This window comes from Chamaea fasciata, unplaced genomic scaffold (assembly GCF_029207755.1).
Source record: "Chamaea fasciata isolate MVZ Bird 193981 ecotype frontalis unplaced genomic scaffold, bChaFas1.0.hap1 SCAF_4, whole genome shotgun sequence".
Taxonomy (NCBI): domain Eukaryota; kingdom Metazoa; phylum Chordata; class Aves; order Passeriformes; family Sylviidae; genus Chamaea; species Chamaea fasciata.
In genome coordinates, this window is record NW_027094089.1 from 51,320,251 (window position 1) to 51,334,883 (window position 14,633).

A 14,633-nucleotide genomic window follows, 5' to 3' on the forward strand; every position below is an offset into this window, starting at 1 on the left:
GGCAAAGAAAGGCTCCTGTGACATTACACTCTCATGAAACCCAAAAAATTCATCAACTTTTAAAATTTTCCCTATTTTTAAGACACCAGTTTACAATTCATTACACACAACAAAACAATGCTTTGGTGTAATAGCAACGTCAGGGTGATCAGGAATCTATCCCAAGGTAAAGTGGTATCTCTAGTCCATTTGCAATCCATTATGGCTCTGAAAAACTGTGACTGGCAGTGACATTAGCCAGACTCAGATCTAACAGACTCACTGCTTTTCCTCATTTCTAAAACAACTTCTCTTTGGAGGCAGTTCTGAGCAGGACATCCTGTCATTATTTATGTAAAACCAGCCACTAATTAAAATGACAAGGTGATCAAGATGTGAACGCCACTTCTGACAGACCTATAAGCTTGTCTCTGAAACTCCATGAACAGTATTAGTATAACTAGAGGCAAACCTCTCAGAAAACTCTTCAAGTTGGTCACTGCTGCATACATATTCGTATTACATAAAACAAGAAGCCAAAGTAAAAAACTGCAAAATAAGGAAGTGACAAAGCAAACTTATCCAAAGTCTGTTAACTCCAAGTTACCTGTCTGAGCTAGGACCACCATGACCGCCCCGACAAAACAGTTTCATTTATGCAAAGCAGGCTTTTAAGATGCAGAATAATTTTCTGTCCTCCTCTTCTCTTCAAGTATTGTCTATAATTCTAAAAAACTTTCATCCAGACACAGAACATACCATCTCCTAACACAGTAGGTCTCTAAGTTGAGAAAAAAAATAAAATCTCATTTTCACCATAACTACAGAATCAACAGAATTGAATCACTAGCCCACTCACCTTTCCAGCCATGAAGATCACATTTAATTAGTTGGTATTTGGCTGCAAAAAACTTGAAATGATTTTAGAAGTAGATGTGGAGACACTCCAAATCCGTCTGAATTTACTATAATCAAAAGCAATTCCTGATATTTGTCCATTTCAACTTACATTTCAAAGCAGAATTATTTCCACTACTGTCTTAAAACTCTGTAATACAGTAGTTTCAAAAAGCTGCCAAGTGAGCCATGCACTAGCCTTGGTGCAGACAGGTTTTCTATTGCTGTCAATTTTAAACATCCGCTTATCTGAAGAACCAAAATATTTACCGTAGCCCAAGGTAGGTAACAATGCTATAGAAGTATCAACTGCATGTTGAAATTTGCCATTAATTAAAGTGGTTTGTTTTCTAGGGTAACTTGGATGTTTCCTGAAGAAATGTGCGATGTATTGCTACATCACAGTCTAGTAAGGGACATTATTCTCTCCTGACTCTGACCTTTTCTGACCCTAAATGCAATAATAATTCTGTATTTTCAGACAGTATTCACTGTCAACAACTAATGACCAAGTCCCTTCAGCCAGTAATAGCAATTTCCTTCAAGCAGAGCTGTGATGCCCTAGCTACAAAATTTTGTTACCACTGTGGTTTCAGATTTTATTATCAGTTTTTGCAGGCAAGTTCTCTTTTCAGAACTGTTCACCAAAATTATTTGAAATAACTAATCACTAACATTTGCCTCTCAGTTTCTAGATGTTTGATGATACACTGAGTTTGATCTACATAGAATTCTCTAGCTGGGGGTCTACCAATTCTACCTTGCAGAGACAAGAAGTCTTTACCAGAAAGAAGAAGAAATAAAACAGTCTTCAATGAAGGACTACTTGAAATAATTAATCCCCATGTGCTTTGGTCTACTGCTCTTCTATATCCCATCCTAAAGCTTTTAGATTATTACAGATTCAAGGATTTCTGGCCAGACTTTACAGCAGCCAAGAAGCTACTATTTCTGTTAGCAGTCCCCAGAGCATGAGACACTCTTCGACCACTGTTTCACAAATGACACCACTTGTATATTCCATATTCTACATTCACACCTCTGAAACACTGGGTTATAAAATCAAAGACCCTGGAAAATTTCTAGTCTCTACACTCTGTCTGTGCCCATGTGCTGAGGGCACTTTCACCCTCCCACTTGCTTTGCTGTGTGGCATGCAGGATATTCTGCCCTGAACTCTTCTCACACCCTGTACCAACCAGTATGTGTATTCTCACCACCCTCCCCCACCCATCGGCTGAGCCATCGGTTCTATATCACCTGCGTGCACACACACCCGGGGCCTCCTCCTAGAGCCCAGTGCAGGTGACCAGACACCAAACCAAGCCCTTCAGACACCCTCCAACGCCTCTGTGAGGGTGGAAAAGCATCCACTGCCCTGCATATGTGCCAGGGAAAAAAATGCTCCCCACCATTCCCCCCCCACGAATGTGGCTGATGTCCTCACCAGGCCCCTTCCTGGTGCGAGGGATCAGCCGGATGTGCTTCTCCAGAATATTTACAGACTACGAATCACAGATTATGATGATTCCAGCGCTGAACTGGAAGGGACCCACAAGGACCATCGAGTCCAACTCTTATTCCTGCACAAGACACCCCAAGCATCCATGTGCCCGAGAGCACAGTCCAAACGCTTCCTGAATCCTGTCCGGCTGGTGCTGTGACCCCTTCCCTAGGGAGCCCGTTTCAGCCACCCTCCGGGTGAAGCGCCTTTTTCTAATATCCAGCCTAAACCCGCCCTGACACTTCAGGCCATTCACTTGTTACACAAGCGGAGGCTCTGCCATGGACTCCCCCCTCACGCAGCCCCTACACCCCGGGAGAAGCCACGATTGCGGCCCGCCGCTCTCTCTGTTCTTCCGGACAGTACCCGTGCGCACGTTTCCCCTTACAGGGGCTCTGGATCCCCGCTTTTCCCGCAGCCGCATCTCCGGGGCTGTGGATCCCCGATTTCGCGGGGACGCGCCGAGGCCCGCGCAGTGCCCCGCTCCCGGCACAGCGCTGCTGCCGTCCCGCGGAGCTCCCGCCGCCACCCCGCACGGCCGCCTCCCCGCACAGCTGCCGCATGGCCCGACCCCGGCCCAGGCTCTGCGCGGCCGCCCCGCGCTCACCTTACCCCACGCCACGGCAGCTCGCATGCGCCGGCAGCGCGTCCCACCCTCGGAAGTGAACGAACAAAGGACGGCTGGCGGCCGAGCTCGCACCGCAGCGCCGCGCTGGGCACGGGGGTCCGAGGCCCGAGCAGCCTCCGGCTCGCCGCCGGGCAGACCGTGGGACTTCTGTAGGGTCGCATCCAGGTTTGGCTTCACAGAATCCCAGAACCAGTTAGGTTGGAAAAGACCTCTGAGGTCATCGAGTCCAACTTAGGACCCAACACCACCTTGTCAACCAGACCACGGCACTGAGTGCGACGTCCACTCTTTCCCTAAACACCTCAAGGACAGTGATTCCCTTGCAATGACAGCCCGTTCCAATGTCTAATCACCCTTTCTGTGAAGATTTTTTTTCCCAAAGAGGAACCATATCGTTTAGGTGGGACAGTCTGCTAGTCGGTTTTTACGTGGAATACTCCATATATACACATCTGAGCAATCTAATTTAAATTGCTGGATGATCTCACAGATTCAGTGGTGACTGAAGAGTCATATTAATCATCATATTAAGAGCTTTTAAAGTGAAAAATTAGCCAGAAGAGTGACTCCTGTGTCTGACATACCTAGAAGAAAGTAGGTGCAAAGAATAAGATTGTTGCATTTCTGGCCTTTACCAGGGAGAAAAAGGTTGACGTTCCTAACAGTTACAAATATTTGTTTAAAAAGACTTTGAGAAACAATTACTGAGGTCTTCAGCTAAAAGAAAAAATATCTTCAAAAGTGATTATTAAAGCAAAAACCCCTTGAGACTTGCCCTTGGGAATTTAAAAGGATGATCTGTTTCCCAAGAGAGCTAAAAAGGATCTTATCCTATGCTGACGTTCAGAAAGTCCTCAGACAGCTGTGGTTCAATGAGTCATAGCTCCTCAAAGACTCAGTGTCTTGAGAATATTGCAGCACACCCACTTCTGAAATTACCAGGCATCTTTGACTGCAGTACTGACCACATGTAGTAATTACAACTGGAAGGTACCTTAGGTTCAAGTCATGTCCAATTTAAATTATATTCATTGTTCTCTGCATCACTAGATTTTCTTTTAAGCACATTGCTTTAAAGTGCATTCTGGAAATGTCATATTAAATAAATTTGAGTTGTCTCCTGTAAATGGTTTCAGATTATGATAAGTTTACCACATGTCTATGGTTGGTTTCACTGAAACAAAACGCTGAAGGAGAGCCTGAACCATGTTTGAGCATGAGTGTATGGAATTGTGAGCATATGGACAGACTCTGGCTTAAAGTAGTACTAACACAGCAAGAAGCAACTACATTGAGAGTTAATTACTCTTCCAACAGCATCAGTGCATCTCTTCATGTGATTTTTCTGTGAATGTTCTAATGGTGTTTCAGCATGTTGCAGTAAAAGGTGCAGAAAAAAACAAAGTTTATGCTCCTTTTGGTTATTTCTCTCTCACAGATCTCACATATTTCATAAATGAGATTAAATTTTTCTTGTTACTGAGTGAGCCTTGCCTCAAGGCTTTCTAGCAGAGAAACAAATGCTATGCAGAGAGATGAGATGGGAGGAGAAGCCTCAGCCTGCTCCAGCCAGTTTTATGCTTTGCTGCTCAAAATCTCCAATGACTCTGTGAAGAGAACCTTGTCCATGACAAGGCCTCTGGCTGTGAGGTGGTTCATTAGAGGACCAGGGTCTCAGTATCCAAAAAATTCATTGGTACTTCCCTCATCAGAAAGCTTTGCAGGAATAGTAAAGGCTCTGCAGAGACTTAATGGACATTAGTGTCAAAGTGTTAGGAAATGTTGGCAATAAGGAGCTTACATCTTTCAGGAGAGGTCATGTTGCTTAAGATCTGAACAGAAGAATCAAGATCAGTCAGTGGGTTTGGTTTGCAGCTGGTTTGGATTTGTTGGAAACCCATCCTACAAGAGGTGAAAGGTGCTGAACTGGGATGGTCTGTGCATGACTGTGCCCAGGAAATGGATAGTGTGGACAGACAGAATCGGTAGCACTCTGATCTTCTGCACTGGTGCTAAGCACTGTGTTGCTTATTCCCTTCTGAAAGCAGAGCATTGTGGCTTTTCAACATCTACATGATGTGAATCTCTTATTACTTCTCCTTAATTTTTCATTTATGTCCATTTTATTTATGTCAAAGACACATGCTGAGAGTAAGAAGGTGAAAACTTCCACTAAGATTTTAAAAAACACCTGTACATATCAATTCTGTACCGTCCAGCCTAAAACACCTGAAAGCAACTTGAATGTTAAAGATCAGGGCTTTCAGAAAAGCAGATCCTTCTGACACAGCTAAACTGATAATCTCTGAAGATTCTGGCACAGCAGTGTTCAGATACTGTGAATGCATTCCAATACAAATATCCCTTGTAGGAAGAGATAAGTACCAGGTACTACATGATATAAGGAGAATATAAACAGTTACAAACAGTAGGGAAAGTCTGACAAGTTTTACCTTCCTGCATTTTCCTGTTTGTTCTTCCCAGTTAAAACTACCAGGGTAGCTGTGCAGTTAATAGTAATTGTAGGCAACCACATCACTGTTCATATCTGATGTTCCAGAGAAGGGGAATAGATCAGAGATAAGACAATGCCATAGGTGCTATGAAGAGGGAAATCTGGGGATTTATTCTCTTCTCATTACAACACAGATCTCTCACATCTTTGCTCAGTGTTTTATGCTAACACAAAATGGGCATCTATACGTAGCTAAGATTGTAAGACACAGAATTCCCAGCTAAGGGGGAGGAAATCTAGAACTATATGAAAATTTGTTCTTTGTCTCTGGAAAGATACTGTCCAAAGAAATCAGTGAAGCTGGTGCAGGGAGCTATCTTATGAGGAGCAGCTGAGGGACCTTTTCACTCTTTACATCTACCTGAAGGGAGATTGTAGCAAGATGGGTTAAAGAAGAAGCAGTTTCTTCTCCCAAGTAACAAGTGAGAGACAAGAGGAAATGGCCTAAAGGTGTTCCAGTGGAGGTTTATTCTTGGATATTCAGAAATATTTATTCACTGAAGGGGTTATCAAGCATTGTAAGCAGTTGCCCAAGGAAGTACTGGCGTCACCATCCCTAGAATTATTTAAAAGGCACATAGATGTGGCACTTAGGGACATGATTTAATGTTAGACTTGGCAGTGCTGTATTAGTGGTTGGACTTGGTGACCTTAAGGTTCTCTTCTAATCTAAATAATTCCATGAGTCAGTGTTAAAATTAGGTGCTTCAAAAACCCAGGTAACAAGCAGAGTTGTGAATCTTATTGACATTATTAGCAATTAGGTAAAAAATAATCCATCCTTTTTTTTTCAGAGTTTCCAATGTTCTATAATAGATTAGTCCCTTTTTTTCCTTATTGGAAAGATGGCATTTTCTGGTGTCCGGTGGGTTACAAAATAATGGCATTTGCATATATCCGATAAAATGTGAGTAAAGTTTATTGTAACTAGCTAGACTTTTAGAATGTGATAGATGGATGGCATAAAAAGCAATCTCTCTTCTAGAGAATTCCTTGATCAGCAGTGTGTTTGTGGGCTAAGATAATATCCATCTGAAATCCCTGCAAAGCACTGGAAAGAGTACTGGAAACCTCAATAGTTTTTTTTTTTTCCAGTTCATTCAATGTCTTGAGCCTTTATCCAGCTAATAAAAATTATTAATATTAGCTTAATTTCAGCTAATAAAAACATCAAGCCACTAAACTTTTCTTTCCCAATCTCTCTATCTAAAAATAGTGGAACTGACACACTTTTTGTTGTCATTATGTGACTAACTCTGCTTGTGTGATCAATTTAATTCTTCAAAAGGGTATGTTTTCTTTACTTGTAATCAATGCTGTTAAGGTTACGGCTTGTCTGTTTCTTCTGAAGCTCCACTCCTTGTTCAGTCCTGCAGGAATGATTGCTGCTGCCGATTTGCTGACACACATCAGACATCCACTGGGAAATCTGACACAGTTCAACATACCCATAGTTGGTCTTGAACAATGATGGCAGCCTAGGCTGGGGTGATTCTTGTGGTGTAATTCTTCCTCTTACTGTGCTTGATCAGTAGACAATGTGGTTCACTTAAAATAACTTGGGGTATGTTCAAAATGGAATGAGTAGAGTTGCTGTACATACTCAAGGGTATTTGGACATGAGCCAGCACAGAATGAACTTGATTGGAAGCTGTCATCATTAGGTAAGACAGTGGGCAACTTTGCCAAATACAAGATCCCAATTTCCACCTCAAGCACCTCAAGTATGGGTGGGAGAATTATTTGTTATACATGAATATAATACATTATATATATATAATATTCTTATATATATATATATATATATATATATATATATATATGAATACCTGGTTGAGGAAATCATACAGAAGAAACAGCCAAGTTTGCAACAGCCAAAGATGCAAATGTCTCTAATCTGTGAAAGTCTGGAAAGAAAATTCTGTTAAGCTTTCCCAGTTCTGATTTTAAGACTGGCTAATTCTTTCACTTCAAATTGACATGAAGTGCTGAAAAGAAAGTTAAAAGTCTGGCAGGAAGGAGGAATCAAACTCTGATCACTTTTCACTATTAATAAATACATCCTGTGTTGCACACAGGTCTAGAGATTCCTCTTTGCTCTTCTTGTCCAACTGGTGGTTTGTTGTTATTGTTTGGGGTTTTGTTTTGGTTTTGGGGTTGTTTGTTTGTTTGTTTTGGGAGGTTTTTTGGTTGTTTTGTTTTGTTTGTTTTTTGGGGTTTTGTGATTTTGGGGTTTTTTTGTGTTTTTTTGGTTTTTTAATCTCTCCTAATCCTTTTGAGGCTCTTTGGCGTCCTACTTGAATGCAACTGTGTTTTTCAATGTGACTATCAGATGACAAATATTCGAAATATTGTGTCTTCTCTCATAATTGCTAATTTCTAATTTTAAGGAGTACTAATTCTACTATAAAATTGCAAAAAAAAAATCCATTAAGAAGTAATCCAATATCAGGACTACAGAACTGTAAGAGTAAACGTGTATTTCCACCCTTTATGCCATATAAAAATAATTTATTTCATGTGTAGTTTGTGGGGTTTGGATATTAACTGCATTAAGACAAAAAATGTGATGAAAGAAGTAAATGAGATTGCAAAGTTACAGATACAGTACAAAGCAGATAGTCCATTTATACTTACCAAGACAGATTAGGAAATGTTGTGAGACTGAGAATATAAAATGGACAAAGAAGTGTCATAGTAGGTATCCTTTCCTAAGTTTAAATTCTCCTGTCTTTTAACACACTAGGTATTATTATTACGTGACTTATTCAAATGTCTCCTTTAATCATGGGACTCTCAGAGGAATCTTAAATCCTAACCTATTACATGGCTACTATAATTCCCTGAAACAATTTCAGATTTTCCATTTGAAGAAGCTTCTAGAGATGCAACAGAAGGCTTAAGTGCCATTCAAGACCACAGTGGTATCAGGTATTCCACAAAAATATATCTGTGTTTTTAATTCTGGGTAAAGAATACAATCTCCTCATTTTTTGAAGTTTCTGTAGCCCTTATTTTCATTACCAGAAATGTCTAGAAAAAGTTTGGTTTCTCCAAACAACAAGTAAAAGTCAAGGAAAAGTAAAAACAAACGCACAAATTTAAAAAGAGGTTCTGTTTCTAAAGCCTTCAACCAACAAACCTTCTGTTAATATGCTTTGATTGGACAGTAAATCAAGATCTTGATGATGAAGAGCAAATCTTTGGAATTCAGGATGACATTTAGGGAAAAAAACCCAAAAAACCCCACATGCTAAATTGCCATTTACTTTTTTCCTTCTGGCTTTTTGATACTAATCTGGAAAAAAAGGCACATGAAGAGAATCTGAGTCAGCTGTTATTCTAGAATAGTCTGATTTTCTCAGCTGGATTTGCTATCCATGTTCTTTTATTAAAGCTTTGATTTAGTACCAGATGTTTTAATGAAAAATTGTCTATAATTAGAGAGACATATAAGTAACTGCTAAAATATTCCCTGATTTTTGCAGGAAGAGTAACTCTTCAACAGACATTCTAACAAACACCCATGTCCTTAGGCTGTGCTGAGTCCCTCTGGGAAAGATCATACACTATTAAAAGAATATCAGCCTATTTTCCCAAGGCTTTTTGTGTGCCAGGGTATAGAAGGTTACTCAGAATCCTGTGGACACAGACCACTTTCTGATTGGCCTGGCAGCTGAGGCACTATTTATAAAAAACTCAGGCTGAATGTGCCTGACAATGAGACTCCAGGTTGTGAGAGGCTCTCCCTCTTACTTTTCATGTGCTTTTTGAAACCTTCTTGTGTGTCTCTGAAAGGCAGTTATGAAATACCGGGATTGTGTGGCATGTTCTCATGTCTCTATTTTCTCATACAAAGATCTAATGATCCAGCTCAATCTTTTGATTAGAATTAAAATTTGATTACAATTTTAAGAAAAAGCATACAATTTGAACATGATTTTGAAAAGGACATTCCTGTATTTTCAAAGCTAAGTACTTAGTGGGAAAATTACTTTGATTGGCTTCTACCAATGAAATCATGCTTATTTAGAAAAAATATTATGAGCGTCCTTGACTCTGCCCTAGTGTCAATTTTACATAGCCCATAAAAATCTGCCTGAGATTTCAGTGTTGATGGGAATCATGTCACCGAGTGTGGGCCACCAACCTTCTTACTAGTTAAAATTCTCCAGGCTGCAGGTACACTTGTTAAGTGTCATATGCTTAAGGAGCAATGCAGCACGGGTGAGAAATTTTCTGGTAGAAGAATGCTCCCAAGTCAGCCAGTCCACATAGTTCCTGTGTACTGACATTCACATTTTAAGTCTTGGAAACATATGTGAAACATTGTATAATTTCCATCTGCACCCATTATAGCCTTAATGTGAATGGTGAGCTTTCTTAATTTTCACTTTTGTCCCTGAGTTGGTTTACTCTTCAGTATCTGATGTGCTGACATGATGGTTCCAGATTTGGACTCAGTGCACCACAGTAAAACACTGCTACAAGAGGGCAAAAAATGTCAATTAATTTCTTACTTAAAAATAAATACATCAGATATATTTTAAGTGCTTTTTGGAAATCAGTTTCTTTAAAGCCTAAGTCTGAGTCCTAGATGGATGCCTTCACTGGTGAATATCCAAGGTGATATTTCTCAACACCTCCAGATCTCAGTGAGACCTAATGCCAAATCTGAAGTCAAAGCTGGCTGGAACACAAGAGGAAAAGGGAGGATATGTAAAGAAAAGCTTCAGAGAAAGAACTGACATGGTAGGACATTCAGATTGAAATGGAACAGGCCTTGTTTGCATGATAGGCACACACCTTTGCAGACATCACCTCTGCTATCTGTTCCACACCCTTCAAGCATGCAGAGAGCTATAGCTCCTGGTAGTTAAAACCAGCTGGCCAGTCAGCCACAAAACCTGCTCTACAGGTGGCAAAGCGAATGGCCTGGGGCAACAGCACCAGGAGGACTACTTCCTGCAGTGGCAGGCCAAATAGGAAGGAATCGGAACCCCTCCCGTGGGTCTTGGCCCTCTCTCCAGAGCCATCTTCTCAGCCTTTCTGTATTTGCTATCCTCCCTGCTGTACAGCTGTCCTCTGCCTTCCCCTCAGTGTTGTGTTGACTTCACCTGTTAGCTGAACGTCTTCTGAGAAAACCTACCTGAAATATTACCCCCACGGAGCTCAAGTCCCCTTGTTATTCCGCCTGTACTCATGCCTCTCCTCCCAAACCCTGTCTACATCCTGCTTGAAAGTGAATCCTTGGAGCGTGCATGCCTTTCGTCCTAACGTGCTTATATAGCATTTGGCATGTTGGGGCTATTCGTCATTGCCACAGGTACATCAACAAAATAAAACCGAAAATTATTCTAGACCCTTGCCGAGACCACTCTCCAGGGTGGATGAACCTAATGTGGGTGAATCAAATTTCTCATCTCCCAAATATCAGAAAGGTAGTCACAGTTACAAAGAACAGTGTGCTAGCTTTGAGAAGGTCACCGGCTCCCCACAGCTTGCTATGGACTGGGTAATGAAAGGAGAATCCAGAAAGGGCACAAATAGGCAAGCTACTCAGCACAGGTCTCACGAGAACTTCTAAACGCCCAGAACATCAGCCGGCACGGCCCCAAATGCCGTGTGCCCGGTGGAAGCACGGTGATACAGAGGCGGATCCCGCGATGGCCCTGGAGACGGCGTCTGCCGTGACATCCTCGCCAAGCGGGCAGGGCAGCTCCCTCCCGATGCATGCCCCCCATGCCAGGAGCCGGCTCGGCGCAGGGCTCGGCGGGGCGCTGCCTTCCCGACCGCCCCGCGGGGGCTCAGCCGCAGCTCGGCCCCGCAGCGCCCCCGGCCCGCCCGCGGCCCCCCGCGCCCAGCCCTGACTTACGTGGGGGCCGCGGGCCAGCGGCTCCCGGCGCGGCGGCGCGTTCGTCCCCATGGCGGCCACCGCTCCCCGCCGCTTTCCCGGGCCGGCTCTGCCGCTTCCAAGCCGAAAGGCACCCGGGGCCGGGACCACGCCGCGGGAGAAGCGCCCGGGGCCAGGGACCTCCCCTCAAGCACCGCCCTCCGCCCGCCGCCGGGAGGGGTCCGCGCGCGGACGTGGAAGGCGCCGGAGGGTCGAGGGATGAGGGGCTGCGCTGAGATTTGTCGTTATTCCAGAGTGATCCAGGCGTGCTGGGGCCCAAGGCTTTGGCACTGAGTGCTCTATGGCCGTCCCCGTATCCCTGCAGGGCAGCGTGGGAAGAGGGGTCCTACTCCGGGTATCCCCCGCTATCGCCTCCCTGTGCCTCGGGGTGCCATTCCCTGGGTACCCTCAGAGCACTCACAGTGGTGAGGAAATGCAGGCAGCCTTACTGCTGCCAAGCATCTCTGTGGATATTATCCGCTAATATCCATGACACCTAGTGTGTTCAACATCACCCAGACTATCCAGATCGGATCAGAACAAAGGGTATCTGCGGCTGTCTCAAGGCAAGGAACCTGTCAAGTGAGTCTTCCAAACTCAGGTCTGGAAGACAGCAGCAGCCAGAGCTTCACAAGTCTGATTCCAGTTTCTTCTTGTCTTATGACAGTGTTTCAAGGCTGTGTCATGTTGTGTCTCGTAGCTGTACCTCTGGCCCCTTGGAGGTCCTGGTGCCTGCATGTGTGCACCCTGTCCCAGGGGAGCCCTGAAGTTACCCTTCTCATGCAGAGCCCCAAGCTGCTCTAGACACCTGTGTGACCACAAATTTCTGAGTCATCTTGGGGTACTTGCAGTTCTTTTTGTAATGTCTTTTGATTTTTGACACGTGTGCCTTAGTGCTTGCAGAGAAATTACTTGTCTGTAGCCATTCTCTCCTTTCCTGCTTGTATTTCCTGGAACACAGATGTTCAAAGTAACACGTGAATTTGTAGGACTTTACTCCAGTAAGCAGGTCAGCACACAGCACCTGTAAGTGTTATTGACTTTTTTTTCTCTGTAACCAGATTTACACCTGTACACAAACAATTCAGCAGTAGCAGCCATGACTATTGCTGTGATATTCTTTAAATTCACATCAGTGTGCTATAGTGGTATCTGGTTTGGTTCCTCCCCTATATCTATGGCAGTTTATAATCGGCAGTTTGTAATTTTTTTGCATTCTGTTACCACAGTGTTTTCCTAGCTGCTCATTTTATCCTGTTAAATGTCTACAAGGTAAGTTACTAAATAAAACATCAGAACAAAAGGAAGGACAATAAAACAGCACAAAAGACTGTAAAAGGGTGGGCATTTGTAGAATTGGAGAAGAAGGAGGCATTTTCTTCATTTGTTATGAACAGTATCTTGCATTTTTCCCCCATTTTACACAGCTTGCAGATCTGTGTGATTCTCTTTCCGGTATATTTTCCCTGTGAGTTCTTTGCTCTTCACTTCTTTCTTTGTCTCAGAAACATTCATATTTTTTTCTGTCTCTAGCCTAATTGGAAACCCAACTGTGTTTACACTCTGTTCTACTGAAGTCTCATCCTGCACATATGTATTTTCAGCTGTTACTTCTTCTCAGCATTGAAACATCCAATTAACAGATTTTCTTCTCCCAGGGCTGCATTACACAGGTATGCGTGTGTAGCATACACATAAATGCATATGTAGGTATATAGGTTTTAAACACATTTGCCAGTTGTGGGAGAAAACAAGCTGTATTGAAATTTCCCTTTGTGAGATACTTGATTTCTAGACTTTCTCTGTTGTTGACAAAAAGAGGACCTTAGATTTAGAACTTGAGGCTCTATTTTTTTTTCCTCTGGGACAACACTACTAAAAAGAAAAGCCCAGATTCCCTTGGGCTTCTCCAGAGAGCATTCCTTTCTACTGTACTTTTCCACTTTTGCAAACATTTATCATCCTGCTTTTCCAAATGTCACTGATCATTTCTTTGGCATGGGACCTTTACTTCCTACTCACTGATGATTAGTACCTTTCCAGATGTGCCTTTGTTTTGGATTGATACAAATGCAAGTTCATTTATTTAATTCAATTTTTTTTCCTTTAGTACTGTATTCTGTAGCACTGTGGAAAATTCAAGTCTGCCAGGAACTGTGTCTGTTGTGCTACAGGGCTGTCTTTTACTTTTCCTGAAACGTAGCAAAAGCGGGAGCCTGAGAGTCTGGGATGTCAGCCTGAGACCTTATTGAGTCTGCTCTGAAAACTCACCAACTTCTTCAGACAAATGAGCACACCTGAGTGCTTGTAGGGACAGTCAAGTATTTCTGTCCTGGTCCCTTGTGCCATGTGAGCTGTACTGGTGTTATACCCAGTGTGCAGGAAATCATGGCTTTGGAGAAGTGGTAAAATATCCCCAAAGTGAGGGATAATACTTACGCTCTCAGTATTATCCGCGTTTGTCCTGGCCTCCCTAGCTGAACGATGATTGTTATTCTCAGGCAGACTCTACCGACATACCTGTAGGTGTGGTAATTCATAAGTGTAAGACTTTATGCAGGAAAGATCACAGGGGGTGCAGGAAGTGAACTTTAACAAGGTTTTCCCTCGCTATCCCCTGATTTAGAACAGCAACAGGTAATGTCTGTGATTTGTCCATGCCCTGGATTTAGGTGGGATAAGTTAATTTTTGTCCTGGTAGGTACTATAGTGTTGTTGTGATAAATATTGTAGGATTAATTCGTGTTTTCTTTTTTTATAACATTTTATAAAACCTATGTAACTGTAGTCTGAGAGTTAGTTTGTATGTTACTGTATAATGTTTTGAAGCCTAAGGAATGCAGGGTTCCAAGAAGACATTCCTCTGCCGAGAAACAGAGAATCACCCACCACCGAAAGAAAGGAGGGTGCCACTCATGGGAGATGGGGCTGAGCACCACCATCACCGGCCATCAGCCCAGCACTCAGCACCCCATAGCCATCATCCCAATCTCATCAAGAACATACATCTCAATGCCTGGTTCCTGCAAACCCAGACTTAGGTTTATGTCTCCCCTGAAAAACTATTCACCAAAATCACATCCAGAAAAGAAACCAGATGAATATGAGTCCAAGACCATACACACAAAAGAATCGATGAAGTAATCAGTCACACAAGCCCTGGAACTGTATAAAAATGGGCCCTGCACACTCCGAATTTGTGACCCAGAAGGGGATT

The 14,633-nt window shown here is 42.8% G+C and overlaps 1 protein-coding gene across 7 annotated transcripts in view; it reads right to left on the reverse strand.

The window, feature by feature from the left end:
• GNE (glucosamine (UDP-N-acetyl)-2-epimerase/N-acetylmannosamine kinase) overlaps positions 1 to 11,472 on the reverse strand; it is a 41,063-nt gene extending 29,591 nt beyond the window's left edge. For 3 of the 7 annotated variants that reach the window (XM_066181542.1, XM_066181536.1, XM_066181543.1), the window contains exon 1: positions 11,399 to 11,472. In XM_066181542.1, the coding sequence (XP_066037639.1) occupies positions 11,399 to 11,449 (51 nt within the window). In that variant the 5' untranslated portion in view covers positions 11,450 to 11,472. The other 4 variants (XM_066181539.1, XM_066181538.1, XM_066181537.1 and 1 more) reach the window with 4 other exon arrangements.
• Positions 11,473 to 14,633: the final 3,161 nt, after the last annotated feature.